At 38.5% G+C, this 17,379-nt stretch overlaps 2 protein-coding genes across 2 annotated transcripts in view; one reads left to right on the forward strand and one right to left on the reverse strand.

The window, feature by feature from the left end:
* The window catches only part of apobec2a (apolipoprotein B mRNA editing enzyme, catalytic polypeptide-like 2a), a 55,708-nt gene extending 38,329 nt beyond the window's left edge, over positions 1-17,379 (reverse strand). The window contains exons 1-2 of the mRNA XM_047332472.1: positions 17,367-17,379; positions 17,026-17,155 (exon numbers count right to left, since the gene is read on the reverse strand). The gene's annotated coding sequence lies outside the window, so the exon portion shown is untranslated. The remainder of the gene's footprint in view (positions 1-17,025; positions 17,156-17,366) is intronic.
* The window catches only part of LOC118309200 (dihydropyridine-sensitive L-type skeletal muscle calcium channel subunit alpha-1), a 67,197-nt gene that overhangs the window by 26,963 nt on the left and 22,855 nt on the right, over positions 1-17,379 (forward strand). The window contains exons 18-29 of the mRNA XM_035631041.2: positions 529-658; positions 796-855; positions 1,943-2,049; positions 2,135-2,222; positions 2,301-2,408; positions 2,508-2,560; positions 4,769-4,915; positions 5,107-5,308; positions 7,653-7,811; positions 8,269-8,379; positions 10,637-10,720; positions 12,937-12,984. Coding sequence (XP_035486934.1) covers positions 529-658; positions 796-855; positions 1,943-2,049; positions 2,135-2,222; positions 2,301-2,408; positions 2,508-2,560; positions 4,769-4,915; positions 5,107-5,308; positions 7,653-7,811; positions 8,269-8,379; positions 10,637-10,720; positions 12,937-12,984 — 1,297 coding nt within the window. The remainder of the gene's footprint in view (positions 1-528; positions 659-795; positions 856-1,942; positions 2,050-2,134; positions 2,223-2,300; positions 2,409-2,507; positions 2,561-4,768; positions 4,916-5,106; positions 5,309-7,652; positions 7,812-8,268; positions 8,380-10,636; positions 10,721-12,936; positions 12,985-17,379) is intronic.

A 17,379-nucleotide genomic window follows, 5' to 3' on the forward strand; every position in this document is an offset into this window, starting at 1 on the left:
TTTTACTGGTTGCCAAGCTTCAGGGGGGTAGGTATTTTCTGATATGAGCCTGGGGAGTTCCACTGAAGAGGACATTGGGATCCTCCAGGTTTAGGGCAGAAAAGCCATCCATTGGTGTGAAATCGGGTTGGGTTGGGTGAGAGCTAGCAAGCCCGATGCTAGCCGACGTAGTGGCAGGCTGGAGGCTAGCAGGCCTAGTGCTAGCTTGGTTGGGGTCTATGACCTTCCAAGTGAAGGTCATCGAAAAAGGCTAGCCAAACTGGTTTACATGGAATTTTTGCTTTCAAATGTTAACAAGAGATGTTCTCTGAATATGGTTGTTCTTCCAGGAGTCAGATATCTCCATAGATTAAAGATATAGTCTATGGTGAACAGTCAAAAAGTTTATCTTGGGAGGATGGTTATAGTCTATTCTGAATTATCCTGTTAAAAATCCATTTGTGGGAGATTCAAAATGTTGATTTCCTTAAATGGCTTAATTTGCCTCACCAAATTTAAGACACTAAAAATGTCTTTTGATCATTTCAGGTTCCGGAAGCTCTGCCATCGTATTATCAATGCAACTACGTTCACCAACATCATCCTCCTCTTCATCCTGCTGTCATCTGTTTCCTTGGCCGCTGAGGATCCTATTGACCCCATGTCTTTCAGGAATAAGGTAAAAAATGGCTGTTGTGTTGTAATAAATGTTGAAGTTACAATGTTATTATGGAATTACAGTAATCATTCATATTTTCAGCATTTAATATATGCTAAATAATTTTAATTATATTATAAATATTGTGACATTTTTAGGTGTTGGCCTACGCTGATATAGTCTTCACTTCAGTGTTCACTGCAGAAATTGTGCTCAAGGTAATTACAGGTACCACAGGATTTAATGGGTGACAAATTAAAGAAACCGAATGGGGTAGTTATTTACACAGTTTGTGAGGGGTCACTAAATGGGTTGGATCCATATATCTCTACCCAACTGAAATTAATCAAATATTTTTATAAGAATGCTGTTCCCCCCCAATAAAGCTCCACAGACTTTGAGAATGTATGCCAGTGGTAACTAAAGCTGTTCTGGAAATTTGTGTGAAACACCTTTTACAGATGCTTCATGTTTGGTTTCCTTTTGTTTGTCACTCAAAAGTATCTAAGTAACAAAATAATTTAATGTTCTACAACCAAACATATCATTGGAACTCAAAACACTGCCAAATAAACCAGGTTTGAATTAATCAACATCAAAAATCTCTGCACTCAGTCAATTCAAATGGAAGGGTGCAGGAGCCAAAGTGAATTCTGATTAAGATGTCTTTAAGCTTCTATTAAGGCTTTAAGCTTCTTAAACTAGCAGTTTTTTTTTTGGCTATGTTCTGAACCACCTACTAATGTATTGGCAACTAACTAACCTTTGTTATTATTCTTCTCTTCCACACCTTGTAACAACACATTTGTAATAACAACGCATTATTTAATAAAATGTCAAAACTAAAAAAATATTCACTTCATTATGTAATAACACCTGCATTATGTAATAATCTTCCGCATTTTGTAATAAAAACCCTGAATGCAATATGTAATAAATTTCTGCTAATGCAGCGGTTCTTACAAAATGTGAGGTTGCACTCCTTTTTCATGACAATGTAATAATATGGTGAATTATGTAATAACCAACCAAAATGGATTTCTTCATTCATTTTTTAGAACATTATCATGTTCTAGCATCAATCATGATGACTCAAAATGAATTTAAAAAATATACTATTTGTTATACAGTAGATTAGTATTACCTTTCATTGGTCGTCACTATATTCACAGTGTAATAGTTTTAATATCCATTAATTTTGCTTTTTGGTGCATGATTGTCCTTTTGTTTTTATAAGCTATGTTATAACAGAATAAAAGTTATCTGAAGTACAGTTGTGGCATTGAAAATATTTTCTTTCTTCAGATGACAACATATGGTGCTGTACTTCACAAAGGGTCTTTCTGCAGGAACTCTTTTAACATCTTGGATCTTCTGGTGGTCAGTGTGTCTCTCCTCTCAATGGGCATGGAGTAAGTTGAGTCTAGAAATGTATCCAATTAGTCCTGGATTTAAAAAAGAAGCAATTTCATATATGTCTTTGTTTGTATCATCTAGATCTAGTGCCATCTCAGTGGTGAAGATTCTCAGGGTGTTAAGGGTACTCCGTCCCCTGAGGGCCATCAACAGAGCCAAGGGACTCAAGGTATGAGACATCCAGTACAAAGTACAAATGTCCTCATACTGACCTGATTAATCATATATTTGTAATTTGTCTTTGTAGCATGTGGTCCAGTGTGTGTTTGTTGCTGTCAAGACCATTGGAAATATTGTACTGGTCACCATGCTACTAGACTTCATGTTTGCCTGCATTGGAGTCCAACTTTTCAAAGTAAGATGAGAAGAAAACGTTTAGATTAGAACTGTATTTCATAAATTATCTTGGTTTATCTGCCTATTCATGGAGAAAGTCACTTTGTTGCCTTCCCAGGGCAAGTTCTATACCTGCACAGATCCTGACAAAATGACAGAAGAAACATGCAAGTAAGGACTTTGTTGTGTTTCATTGAACTGTTATGCTGCATTGTCCTGCAATAACAATAGGCATAATTGACAAAATAACTAATTACTCTTTAGACATACTAACTTTGAAGTGGTGTGTGAAGGATGTAAGGAAGACTGAGTGTGAAGACCGAGGGTGCTTTAAATTTGGCTAGCATTGCTTATCACTTCCTCGTATCTCTTCCATGTCCCCAACAGTTCCTGTAACTGTTCCCCCGCGCTCGCATTTATACGACCTATAATTTAGAGTTGGACAAGCGTTCTATTCATTTTTAATGTGTAAGAGTTTGTTTGTGTCTTTAAGTGTCTTCTGGAAGCATCAGCCGGTGATGTGAGTTGAGTGAAATGAACCTTTTGAAAAAGTAAAAGTAATATATATATATATATATATATATATATATATATATATATATATATATATATTGCCTGTGTCATATTCATAAAGATAAGCTTGACAACTGAAAAAGAAGACTGATTGCTCAGGAATTTGTGGCGGCTAAGGAGAGGTGCATGTTTGGGTGATTCATGTAGGCTAGATCATTGAAAAGAGACCCACAACAACCTCCAGAAGCAGAATCCTGACGAAAGGCCCTGAGCATAGTATGGTGTCCTAAAACATGTAGCAAATTTAAACTAGTTATATTTACAATCATTAAGAATATATATATATATATATATATATATATATATATATATATATATATATATATATATATATATATATATATATATATATATTTATTCAATTAATTGATACTTAATTGATATATGGCCAACATCTTGTTGATGATTTACTTCTTTTTTTCATGTTTAATGTTTTGTCACTTTGTTTTTATGGCATTAAGGGATCTGGTTTCTTACCTTGTTATTTTTTGTGCGATTGACTTGACATTAATGCTAATATGAAAGTTTTTTTACTGAACTTTTCATGTTAAATGTGCCACCTTTTGTTTTCATGCATTAAATTATCAGTCATTCCAAGTCAACTCAACCACAGCTCAGCTGCTAAATCTCAACTGATTTTGATCATTTCATTTATGATTTTGATCATTTTAAAGACCTAGAGGTGGTCCCCAGACCATGTAAATTGGGCGGTTCACTCTGGACAGGTCGCCAGCTTATCACAGGGAAACATACAACAACAAACAATCCTTGACTCACGTTCACACCTACCGCCCATTTAGAGTCTCCAATTAACCTAACCCCAATCTGAATGTCTTTGGACTATGGGAGGAAACCAGAGTTCCCGGAGAAAACCCACGCAGACACAGGGAGAACATGCAAACTCTACACAGAAAGGCCCTGGTTGGTTTCGAACACAGGACCTTGCTATTACTATTATATTCAAATGGTGGATAGCTCCAAGGTTCAAAGCACAAACATGTGCTTTAAAACAGACATCAGTAGGTTAAAAAGGAAGTGGCATTCCACTTAACTAGATGATTTTTACCTAGACTGGAATAATAGTCTAATTACATTTAAGAAAGCCCTATGAAATGGCAGAACCACATATTATTCTTCACTAATAGAGGAAAATAAAAACAACCCCAGGTTCCTCTTCAGCACTGTAGCCAGGCTGACAGATAGTAAAAGCTCCACTGAACAGTCTATTCCTCCAACTCTAAGTAGTTATGATTTTATGAGCTATTTTACTAATAAGATAATTACCATCAGAGAAAAAAATCATCAGCTTCTTCCCACTAATAGCACAGACACACTGTCCAACACAGTAGCCTCAGAACCAACAGTATCTGCTAATTTATATTCAGATTGCTTTTCCCCTATAGATATGGCTGAGCTGACTTCACTGGTCACTTCATCCAAGCCATCAACCTGTCTTTTAGATCCTATTCCATCAAGGCTGTTTAAGGATGTATTACCTTTAATTAATAATTCCATATTAGATCAGATCAATTTATCTATATTAACAGGCTATGTACCAAAGGCTTTTAAGGAGGCAGTAGTTCTGCTCTGCTTAAAAAGCATTACATCCAATGATGAAGCCTGTGATATTGTATGTAGTTGTAAGCATTACAGTCTCTTTTCAAGACATTCCTCTCTACTCATCAGTCCTGTATCATTGTATGTTTGAAACATACAATATACAAACAGAAGGATTTTGTGCATTAAAATGTATGATCTTGACAGTGACCCTGCATCTCTGTCTTTCCCTCCCACTCTGTCCTTCAGAGGCTGGTATATTAAGTACCAGGAAGGAGCACTTCATGAAATGGAGGTCCACAAGAGGGAATGGACAAATTCAGAACTAAACTTTGACAATATCCTCAATGGCATGCTGACTCTCTTCACCATTTCTACCTTTGAAGGATGGCCAAAGTGAGTTATCATTCTTTGATGCTTTCTATTAATTTCAGCATTCAGTGATCTTACCAATGTGAATGTAGTTTAGTTAGCAGTGTGGAGGAAAATCATCAATAAGAAAAAAATCCACTGTGTGTCTGTATGTGTGTGTGCGTGCGTGTGTGTGTGTGTATGTATGTGAACATCTTTTTTTCCCATTTACATAGGATACTATATAAAGCCATTGATTCAAACTTGGAGGATAAAGGCCCTGTATACAACAACCGGGTGGCCATCTCGATCTTCTTTGTCATCTATCTCATCCTTATCGCCTTCTTCATGATGAACATATTTGTGGGCTTCGTCATTGTTACTTTCCAGGAGCAAGGAGAGCAGGAGTATAAGAACTGTGAGCTGGACAAAAACCAGGTAGGCAAAACACACACACACACACACACACACACACACACACACACACACACACACACACACACACACACACACACACACACACACACACACACACACACACACACACACACACACACACACACACACACACACACACACACACACACACACACACACACACACACACACACACACACACACACACACACACACACACACAGAGAGAGAGCAGGCAGCCATGCGCGTTGAGAGCAGTAGCCACAGCTAAATTGTGTACATTTTACTTGGAATAACAAAGCTCACATGTGCAATAAAAGCCTTGTACTTAAGGGTGATCGCATTAGCAAGTGTATGGAGAAGCAGACCATACATTAACAGAAATGTGATGTCTCTACCTGCTATATGTATACTACAAACAAAGCTGGGATTTTCATCACAGACATACGTCACTCTTTAGCCTAATAAACCACCTATACACCAATCAGCCGCAGCAGTTAAATTGGTAACGTTTATCTTTTTTATTTACTCTTCATTTAGGAACGTTTTTCACATCATAAAGACAGTTACCGAAAGAGGTCAAGAACACAAGAACATAAACTGAACAAAAATGGGGTCAAGGGGGAGTCAGTAAGTCAAGGCAAAATAACCCTATACAAAAACAAATCACATAAGTTAACATACAGTAATTATGAGGGATGTGTCTCATTGGCTAAATAAGTTCACCGTTTTTCCCACCGTTTTTTTCCCAATTCTTTTTTTTATGGAGTTGGTCATCTGTTTTAGAAGACATTTTTAACAATTTACGATTGTGTTTCCCAGGCATTAGGCCACGTCTTCATTTATTTCAATGTCCAACTCTTTTTCCCATCGCTGTTTCACATAGTCTGTAGTGTCCTTATTAAGCAATACGATTCCATGGTATAACTTACTTTCAAGACCTATATTGCTTCCTGAGTTAAAGCATCAATAAACGTCTGAATAACAGTCGGAGGTCTTCTTCAGGAACTTTCTTCAGCTCAATGCAGATAAGGCAGAAGTGATTGTTTTGGCCCCAAAAAAGAAAGGTCAATGCTCACCTTAAATCCATGTCACTGAAAGCTACGAATCAAGCCAGAAATCTAGGTGTAATTATTGATTCTGACCTGAATTTTAACAACCACCTAAAATCAATGACGAAGTCTGCCTATTACCACCTAAAGAACATTGCTAGAATCAAGGGTTTTCTGTCAAAACAAGACACAGACACACTTGTTGATGGATTCATCTTCAGAAGGTCAGATTATTGTAATGGTGTCTTTACAGGTCTTAACAAAAAATCAATTGGACGGCTGCAGCTGGTCCAGAATGCTGCTGCCAGAGTCCTGAGTAATACCAGGAAACTGGACCACATCACAGCAATCCTTAAATCACTACATTGGCTTCCTGTGAGTCAAAGGATAGATTTCAAAATCTTACTCTTGGTCTACAAAGCAATGAATGGTCTTGGACCAAAATATATCCTAGAGTTTATAATTCCCTATTTAGCATCCAGACCCCTCAGGTTGTCAGGGACCGGTTTACTGTGTGTTCCCAGAAAAATAACCAAACAAAGTGAAGCAGCATTCAATTATTATGCTCCTCACCTGTGGAACAAACTTCCTGAACACCTGAGATGTGCTCAAATGCTCAGCTCATCTAAATCAGGCCTAAAAACACTGTTGTTCTCTGTAGCTTTCCTATAAATAAATCTTAATAATTATTTCTTGTCTTTTAAATACACGTTTATTGCTATTAAATCATGTTTTATCTCTGTGGTTTTAATATCTATTTTAATGTAATGCTTTCATTTTAATGTCTAAATATTTTTTGCTTTTATTCAAAATTTGAATGTCTTTGTCTATATGAACTTCAATACTTCTATAAAGCACTCTGAGTTACCTTGTGTATGAATGGTGATATACAAATAAACTTGCCTTGCCTTCTGAATTAAAACCTTTTACCTTTAATTAAAAATAGATTAGATTTTCCTTCTCCATTACATTGAAAAAAATCCAGAGACTATCCTATGGCCCTGAGGTATACTATTTTGAATTAAAAAAAATAATTATTTGTTGGTCAAATAAAGGGAGTGTGGCTTCTGAATTATTCGTTCATCACGTATTAGTTTCCGGCTGTGACTCAGGAGAGGGAGTGGGTCGGTGGTTCAATCCTCTAGTCCGAATGTCAAAATGTCCTTGGGAAAACTGAAACATAAATTGCCCCTGACAGCTGATGTTTCACTTTCAACTATTTCTTGTCTGAAGTCATCATCCTGTTTGAAATATTGATTTATCATGTTTACTTGTCTAAGCCCTGCAGCTCATCAACTTTTTAACCCCTCCAGCGCCAGTGTGTGCAGTATGCACTTAAAGCCCGACCACTGCGATGTTATATCCCCAAGAACCCCTACCAGTATCAGGTGTGGTACATCGTCACCTCCTGCTACTTTGAGTACCTTATGTTCCTGCTCATTATGCTAAACACCATGTGTCTGGGAATGCAGGTAAGAATACCACACACATCACATCTACATTTAATACACTGATTGTCTGTCTCATGATTGAAAGGCAAATTGAGCATGTCGCTAAACTTTTTGTTTTTGTTTTCTTAGCCTACTAAAATTACTTATTAATTATGATTGATATTTTGTGTCATGACGTCAATTAAATGATTAAATAGTATAAAATCGGATACGTGAAGAAACCCCAAAACTGGTGCACAGGAAAGTAACTGCCTCCTTTTGCTCAGATGTAGTGGCAAGGGTAAAAAAAAAAAAAACACTGTCTAGTCAGGTCTCAGTATATAAATTACATACCAGACTAGATACTTATATTATTAGGGGGTAAAATAAAGTGTTGGAAAAAGCTGAAAATCGTGTGGTCCAGGTCCAAATGCTGCTGAGCCCTTTGGTTAATCACTCTCTTTTCATACAGCTGTCTTTCTTTTTCTGTAACCTACAGCACTGCAACCAGTCAGACCATGTAACTCACCTGTCTGATATGCTGAATGTGATCTTCACTGTGCTCTTTACTGTGGAGATGATCCTCAAACTCATGGCCTTCAAAGCCAAGGTTAGTCAAACCTCAACACACGCTCTGATTTAGTTATATTTAAATATTAACTGCCCCAGATCCGAGACAAGTCGGTGTTCGAATGGCACTCGCCAAACACAATGTATGAACTCTTCAAAAACGAGATTTGAGAGGCTCACTGACATGTCGACCACTTCAACTAGATTTCTTGCAGGCTAAATATCAAGGGCAAATTGGTAGCAATGTAACCAATCACAACACCGACAGTGTAGTTGGCGCCTTGTCCAGGATTATGTAGTCTGTTGCCAGACAGTCATTTCGTATGAACACACTAGGGGGGGGAGCAGAACCTGAGACCCGCCAAGCAAGAAGGAGCATGTCGGGTAAGAGGGAGAGCGAGAAGCCATTGCTACTTGCTAAGATAAAGCTAACTACTAAGCCAAAGTAACTAGCAGACATGAACACAGTGTAACAAAGCTATGGTTGCTAAAGCAGAACTTGTAGGATAATTGCAGGATGCTGAGCTTTGCAGGTGCAAATCTGGACCTTTGCAGGGTTTTGCAGCATGAGAGCATAGAGCAGTGGTGCACAGTGACTTTTAAACCGAGGTCGACGAGTAACGATAATTGCGTGTCAGGTATCATGGATCAGGACCCAAGTGCAGGTAAGGGAAAAGGAGTGTTTGATAAATAAAATTACAAAAAACAGACTTAGTCTCTAAAGGAAAAATAAACAAAATATAACTCAGATAATGAGCAATGGCGAAAACTCAGGAATGTGGACAGGCGACACTAGGGAACAGAGCAGAAACACAACAGACGAACCAACAAGGACAAAGGAAGCACAAAGACTATGTACACAATAGGGCAGAGATAGGTGCAGACAATGACAGAGAAACAAGAAAACGTAAAGTGACCAAATAAGAAACAGGAAAATAGGAATTTGAATGCAAAATAAAACAGGAAATACCTAACTCAAGATGAACAAAACATAAGTGAGTAACTTCACAGAAACACACAAAGAAGGGTAATCAAAGAAATGAAGAAGAGAGGAGTCCACAAGAGTTCATGATTCTAGGTGACCATGTCCTTATGTCGACTTATCGTATGATAAACTTGATCATTTTTATTGACCTCGATGATAGAGATTGTGTCTACATGTATGTTTGTTGACATAAGAATGAATTTCAACTACATTCCAGCAATTCAAGCTGCTCTATCCTCTCATCTGCTCTCTGTGGTGGAAACGCAGCACAGTGTTACCATCTGCTTGAAGACTTAAACAGCCAGGGGTTGTCAAACTTTTCAAGTCACGACCCACCAGAGTAATGAGGCCGGAGACACGCCTTTCCCTGGCATTTAAGGGATACATTTACATTAAAAAAACATTTTTATAGACTTGCTTTTTTGTGATGTCGTCCTTATATATCTATTTTTATACAGATGAAAACTGTATTATTGTTGGAACGCTGATTTTAATCATCTATCATTTTTATGTTTTTGTAACAGTACAATGTGAAGCTGCTTCTGAAAGGTGCTTTACAAATAACATTGTTATTATTACTATTATTATTATTATATTATATCATGCTTTGTTTAAAATCACATTTCATTTTCACTCGTTGGGTCACTGGTGGTTCCTCATCCACATGTAAGTAATGCAGCTGCTCTCTGATCAGATAGAAAAACTGAGTTTTCAGAATTCTTAACCTGACTTTGACTATTTTAAGTGAGTTTTCTTACTTTAAGAGTAAATGAGACTCACAAACACACTCAATAACATCCATTCTAAAGCAGTTCTTATCACTGGTACTGACAATGTATGTACAATTCCCATTCCCAGTCTAAAATATGTAATTTTTTGTAAGCATATGGAATGTATTTACATATCACTTTTCTAGTCTTATCGACCACTCAAAGCCCTTCTTTAACAGCACAAGTCACATTAACGAATTCAGACAGTCATAGAGCTCTGCTATTTACCGCACATTTTCAGTCACATTCATACACATTCTTACAAAAGAGCCATCAGAAGAGAAACAAGATTCAGAAAATATTTGTCTTAAAATGAAAATAATATTGTTTATCTCAATAATATCTGGGAAACTGTATCGTCCAAAAAAAGTTAGTAGTCGTGACAAGCCTACACAGCTGCACACCAGTATGTACAAGATGTATTAATTCTTTATATAAATTTGCTTTTGTGAGAGAAGAGGTGCATGAATGAACATGCATGATGACGTGTGTCATCTCAAGACACAAACATACACATCTGGTCTGTCCTTGTTTTCTCCAAGGGTTATTTTGGAGATCCCTGGAATGTCTTCGACTTTGTCATCGTCATTGGAAGTGTTGTGGATGTCATGCTGAGTGAAATTGATGTGAGTACCATTCCTAGCTCACACGCGCACACACCTTTTTAATTTTCATAAACCTTATGGTTTATGCTGAGTGCAACTGCAGAGTAGCCTTCCTCATCGTTACTCCTAAAATATTCTCCAAAATATATCATCATTAAATTAAAATGGAATGCACCTCGTAAAGTAGATTTTTTTATAGAGAACAGGCAATTATTTTGCCTGGGGAAACTCAGATTGTTGCAGGGAGGCCATACAAATTTTGTCTCAAAATTAAATAAAAGAAACCGTACTCTGCATTTATTCTTCAACATTTATTAAACTGAAAATAACTCCAAACAGCATCTTGTGTATGTTATTATATTATATATGTAAATTGCATTGTATAAATACTCTTTGAACCATTGTACAGGAATAACCATTGTGATAAAAATGTTTCCTTTAAGAAAACCCCCCAAAAATGAAATGCACTGCACATCCAAACAGCAAGGTTGAATAATATAACCCTTATAGAAAAAAAATCAAAGTCTTCTGACATATACACACATGTAAACTTTTGTTTTTCAACAATGAGAACGTGAGTTTACATGTAATATAATGCTTTTGCCCTAATTAAGTTTACAAAATCTATATCAACATACACCAGATGGTTTATTTTCATTACTGACTTGCATAGCACCTTTTTATGAATAATACAAGAATAAGAGTTTCTGATGTGGGCTAATTAATTTAAAACAAATCCAAACCAGTTCACTATCTCCTGACCTAAACACACATGAATTAATTAACAATTAATGAGAATATTTGTTTTTGGGACAATCCACTGTTGTTGGTTCGGATGTTGTGTACGTCAGAATCAGAATCAGTTTTATTGCCAGGTAAGTAACAGCTTACATACGAGGAATTTATTTTGGTGTTATTAAGGTGCATGTAGCAGTCAACATATATACACAGTATTAGAAAAAGAATATATAATAAAATAAAATAAAATAAAATAGAATAAATTAAATAAAATTCACACTATTTACAATACATTTATAATAAATATTGGGGTCACAGATGGCTAAATGTGTGTGTGGTGGATTACGTTAATATAACGTGTAATGTCCATGGGGAAGGAAGGGAGGTGTCAATGGGGGTTCCGGGCCTTACAATGAAACCTCATGAGGTCACTAAAACTAAATTATCATCAAAATAATTACAGGCTAAAACTACATTTAATGAAAAAAATCGATAATAATAAAAAATGAGACATCAGGACTTACAAACAAAGAGAGGAAATTTAAATAAAGTAGAAAAAAGAACAAAAGCTGATACATAATTCCAATACTTGCCAATCGACTAGGCTAGTTATCCCGGGTGCATTTCCTTCTGTATACAGGTAGGGTTGTCACATCACAGCTCACACTACAAGATTTGGGCTCGACACGTCAAGATATTTAGCCTGCTAGATATCTTGCAGACGATAAATCGGCGAGTCTCTTTGATTGCGTCATTGGTAGTTCATACATCGATCGAGTGTTGATTTGCAAACCCCAATTTCATGCCAATTTTCAGCGAGCTCCATAATTTGCCAGTGAGCAGATAATCAGACATAAAATCGTCTATTGTGAACTTGGCATAAGTTGAACTGGTATGCCTTGCAGTTAAGTTTTTAGTGGTCATTTGTAGCAGGTTACTCCTAATCGTGCCTCCATCGACTGTAGGCAGTGACGGTGAACACCTCCTGCAGGTAGAGTACAAAGGTAGAGTTCCCCTCGCTTTTTTAGTTTTTCGCATTTTCTCAAGAAAGAAGAAATCTGTGATAATCATGATTGAACATGATGGCTCTCTCTGGCATGAACAGTAGCTGCCCTTTAAGCAACTGCAAATTCAAAAAATTGTGAGCCGTGTTTCACACAACATATTTATCTGGTGTAACTGAATCATAAAGAATTTTGTCACAATTATTTGATAGGATTTCTAAAATCAGTATCTGGGGGAGAAGCTCTGAAGACTTACCGGGCCTACTCATGTTGTTAATGTGATTCAGACTGTCTTTAGATTTAATAAAGTAAGTCTTGAGAATCTTTGCAGTATATGGTTCATCTTTTCTTTTTAAGAATGGCACCATTAAATGTGTTTCTTGTCTGCTATCTATGTTCATGTATTCATGTATTTCCCACATACACACCTTCATAGCTGGGAGAACTAATTCTTTCCACTGTGACATTACGTGAATTGGTGTTTCTCTCCCACAGGCTGCCTTGGCCTCCTCTGGAGGACTTTACTGTCTCCATGGCTGCACTGTAACTATTCACTTACTGAATTATGCATGGCATTCACATCTTGCATGGAATTTGTCTGAACAAGGCTTGAACTGTGTTTAAAGGGGACATATCCTAATATTCAGGTTCATACTTATAATTTGGATGACCACTTGAAAAGGTTTACATGCCCCACTATTCAGAAAAGTCTTCAGTGTTTTCATACTCTCCATTCCTCCGGCACCTCTTTTCACCCTCTGCCTATCACCAGTGTTGCCAACTCTTCAGTAAGGAAAGTAGCTATTGGGTGTCCTAAAAGTCGCTAGAAGTCCCTAATGACGTCATCGCCTAATTTGCATATTGGCCATGCGCATGTTGTTGTAACGGACGCTGTTGGAGAGAGGAATAACTTTGTGGGAAAGACAAAAAGGGACTCAAAAACACCCTAAATATGTTTAGAACTACAAATGAACTTTCTTCTGTCGATTCTTGTTATTTTTTTTAATGTCACAATAAACGCAGTGATTTATTTTAGACCAAATTTTACATTTACATCCCACCCTGACTGTAAACCAGGGAGGGATCAGCCAGCGGCGGCTGCGCGCATGCGCGGTTCATCTGCAGTCTGGACGCGGAGGGGTGAACGTCATCTGCTGCTCTGACTGCAGCTGGGAGTGAGTGCTTTGTGACGGGGGAGGGACCCATGGGAGCACCCGCTGCTCATTAAGAAAAGTAAAAATGAGAGGGGGTGAGAGGAGAGAAGATAAAAACACAGACGTTGCTAAGCTAAGCAACAATGGCAAATTTTCAACCGTACCAGTTTAATCCCCGAGTCTGACAACGACAGAGAGGATGAACAAGCCAGTAGTCCCGACGCTTTTCATCCGCGACTGGAGCAGGACGTTTCAGAGTGGTAAGTCCCATTGTTACTGTATTACTTCTTCTAAATGACTTGACTGACTGAAGTGCATGTCACTGTAGTCAGGAAAACTTGTGGAAACTGCAGCAGAATACGACCTGTTAGCAAATCATGTTGCCAACTACCTGGTAACAACAGCAGAAACACACACCAAACTGTTGAGTGGCGTGTCTCCTGTCGGGGAGGGCTCCACGCACAGTTTCTAATTCATTTATGTAATGAGATACAGCTGCATGAAATAAAGTAAAACAGTTTTCACTATATGACAGGGTTCCACAGAACTAATGAAGAAAAGAGAAAAATTATTTTCTTCAAAATGTCTTTATTTTTTGCACATGTATGAAATGTAATGTCTCATTGTTTTTCTCGCAGTTGGTGCTGTGAGACGCCACAATAGGGTTGTCATCCCGTCATTCGCCATCCTCGGGATCCGCCAGGAGCTTCCTGATGCAGCAGTATGTTGGCTTCCGACCACCCCTTGACTGAAGCCTGACATCTGGAGAGCAACCACTTCCTCCTTTGACGGCCTGTCATATTGGGATGACAGATCCTTGGGGATGGGGATATTTTTATCTACTCCACAAATGGTGCTGGGTCCTCAAACACCATCAAGTCACCCACATAATCTGTAAAACATTTCATTCAATCATTCATTTCTAATGTTTTCCTGAATCCACCTTTGTTGTTTACTTAAAATGTTCAGAATTATTTATTATTCATTTGAATTTGTTATCATGTTTGTAATAATAAAATAGTGTTTCACAACTTACTGAATGTGGGTTCTGTTTTAACAGGCTTTGTGGTGGCGTCATCCTTCTTTGTCTATGGGGAAGCAGGGGTCTTCATGCCCATGAATGTTTTGAATGTGGCTAAACAGTGAAGTCCACTTGGCCACCTTCTCAGGCCCTGAGGATGAAGAGGTTGCACTCCAATAGACATGGTTCTTTAAACCGTGGAACATGGGTGTTGCCAATTGGTGTGATGTACTCTGAAACAAGGGCAAATAAATAAATAAAAAATCTGTGTCAAATGACAAAAATCAATATATCCTAAGCTGTATCTCCCCCTATCATAGGCTTTGTTGTGATTGTACAACAGAATTTTGTTGGTATCTCTTGCAGAAATATAAATAAACAAGATAAACATAAGAAAATTGTGCTTCACAAAATGTATTTTAAAAATATAATTCATATATAATATGTACAACATGTGCTGTGTAAACACATATGCATGTAACCAGATGAACAGAACACAGTATATTATTTTTACTTGTGGCATGAGCCCCTGTTGTCTAGCTCGGGACCAAATATACCGAGGGATAAGAGTAAATTAATTAATATAATAATGAATACACAGCCATGCTAGCGATAGCACTGTTTATAACAAAGACCGGGCGTAACTGGTGTCCCTCGCTCAATTTCTTATTCTCCGTCATCTACAACAGATCAAAGTGTATCCGAGGCAGTTAATCCAAAAGCGGATGTTTGGAAAGCAACCGACCTTTAAAATAGCCGCATAAAACGGGCCTCACCTTACACAGAGCAGCAGTAGCAATAATGGAGCAAAAATTAGTAGCAAAGTTATCAACACTAAGGCCCAACACTGCGGTGGACTGCAGCCCCAACATTACAGCTTATAAAACCATAAGTCCACCTCCAGACATGAGGTAAATTAGTCGCCGGCTAACTGGACTCCGATCGTAACATTACAGGCTATAAAATCACAATCCACCTCCACACACGAGAGACGCCGAGATGGAAGTGGTAAACGGGCTGCCGCTTGTGGGTCTGCGTATTTTTGCGATCTCGGCGCTACTGCCCACGCGAGGGCCGTTAAATATGATAAGATCGCGAAACAACCGTACATTTCTACACAATGTTGCCACGTGATGATGTCACACAGTCCGACCCTCAGTATCGCTCCTATACCGGAGCCCACAACAGAAACTAACCACGGTAGCTGTGGTGCTAACTCCGGTAGCTACCCTGCAAACAAAGTTACTGAAGAGTACTCAGAAAAAGATACAGGCTTAGATCTTCCAGTCATCTAACCAACATTCATAGTGTCAACGTTATTGTGGCTGCTCTGGCAAGTGAATAAAGTGGCTAATGTGGCTAAACAAACAATCCAGACACAGGAGGCACACGGTTTTAAATCTAAGTAATTTCAAACACATCGCATTAAAGGACGTGGAGCACATTTCTGTTGGCCTAAGCCAGCGTCTCCTCCACTAAAGCCCACTATATTACAACGCATCTATAGTTTACCTGAGTGTAGCTAATGCTACCGCGGCTAAACAAACAAGGCACGAACACTACGAAGACACACACAAACAGTGCACACACGGTCTTAAAAACTTACATTTCTCTCCTCTGTAGCTTTGCCATGGACAGTTGGAGTTGCGCCATCTTGCAAAAAACGTTTTTCTACGCAATAGGGTGCCAGGGTTGTGAATGGCTCATTCAATGACCGTCTGTAGGGTTTAGCAAATCCACAAAATAACGGCTTTGTGGGTTTTTTCCACGTTTTGTGGGCCGGCAGACACCCACATATATGTGCACAAAGGCTGAAAAGGTGATTTTAGCATAATATGTCACCTTTAAAAGGTCAGGATTTGATCCCCATTTGTCCCAGCCTGCATGCGGCGGAAGTGTCCTTGGGCAAGACACTTGTAGCAATGCATGAATGTGACAGAAGAATAGCGGTGTGTGAATGGGTGAATGTGACTTGACCTGTGCTTTTAATGGTCGACAAGCCTAGAGAAACACTATATAAATACAGTCCATTTCCCATATCATTTGAAGGTGCTGAATTCAGCCATTATTCTTCCAGTAAGAGAGGCAAACAACAATTAATTAAAATATATACAGTATATATATATATTACACACTCAAGCACTGACTACTAAGCCAACACCATTCAAATAAGAAAATAACACTAAGTATTAACTGGAATAGTTGTTTTGGGGGTCTTTAGCACACGCGCACGCACGCACGCACGCACGCACACACACACACACTCAAGTGCAACTTCAATCCAAAATGAACGTTGCAGGCCTGAGTGGTGCTTGGGAGCGTGGAGGCCTAAAGCTGTCGTGGCTGTTTGACTAGTTTACACAAGCAGTGGAATAAAAAGCCACGTGCCAGGTCAATGTTAGTACTCACAACATCCGGGAATGTTCGCGGTCGGCAGGCGGTGCCAACCAGCAGCGACAGTCCACGGGAGGCATACCGTGGTCCACCGTGGTCCAGAGGAGCTTGTCCTAGTCCTCTCACAGCCACAACTGTCCGTGTCCTGAATCACATTGACCAGCTAAGCAACAAGTCCATGTGCAGTTTCTTGGCGATTTAACAGCAGCTTCAACTGCAAAGCTATCAACGTGAGAGCGAAGCCATTGTGACAATTATGCTAGGCTAACGGCTAGTCGCGATTAGCAACAGACTTCGTTTTTTACACTACAACATTTAGTCACAGTATATAAAAACACACACAGACTCGTATTTACCTCTTGTAGGTGA

This window comes from Scophthalmus maximus, chromosome 6 (assembly GCF_022379125.1).
Source record: "Scophthalmus maximus strain ysfricsl-2021 chromosome 6, ASM2237912v1, whole genome shotgun sequence".
Classification (NCBI taxonomy): Eukaryota; Metazoa; Chordata; class Actinopteri; order Pleuronectiformes; family Scophthalmidae; genus Scophthalmus; species Scophthalmus maximus.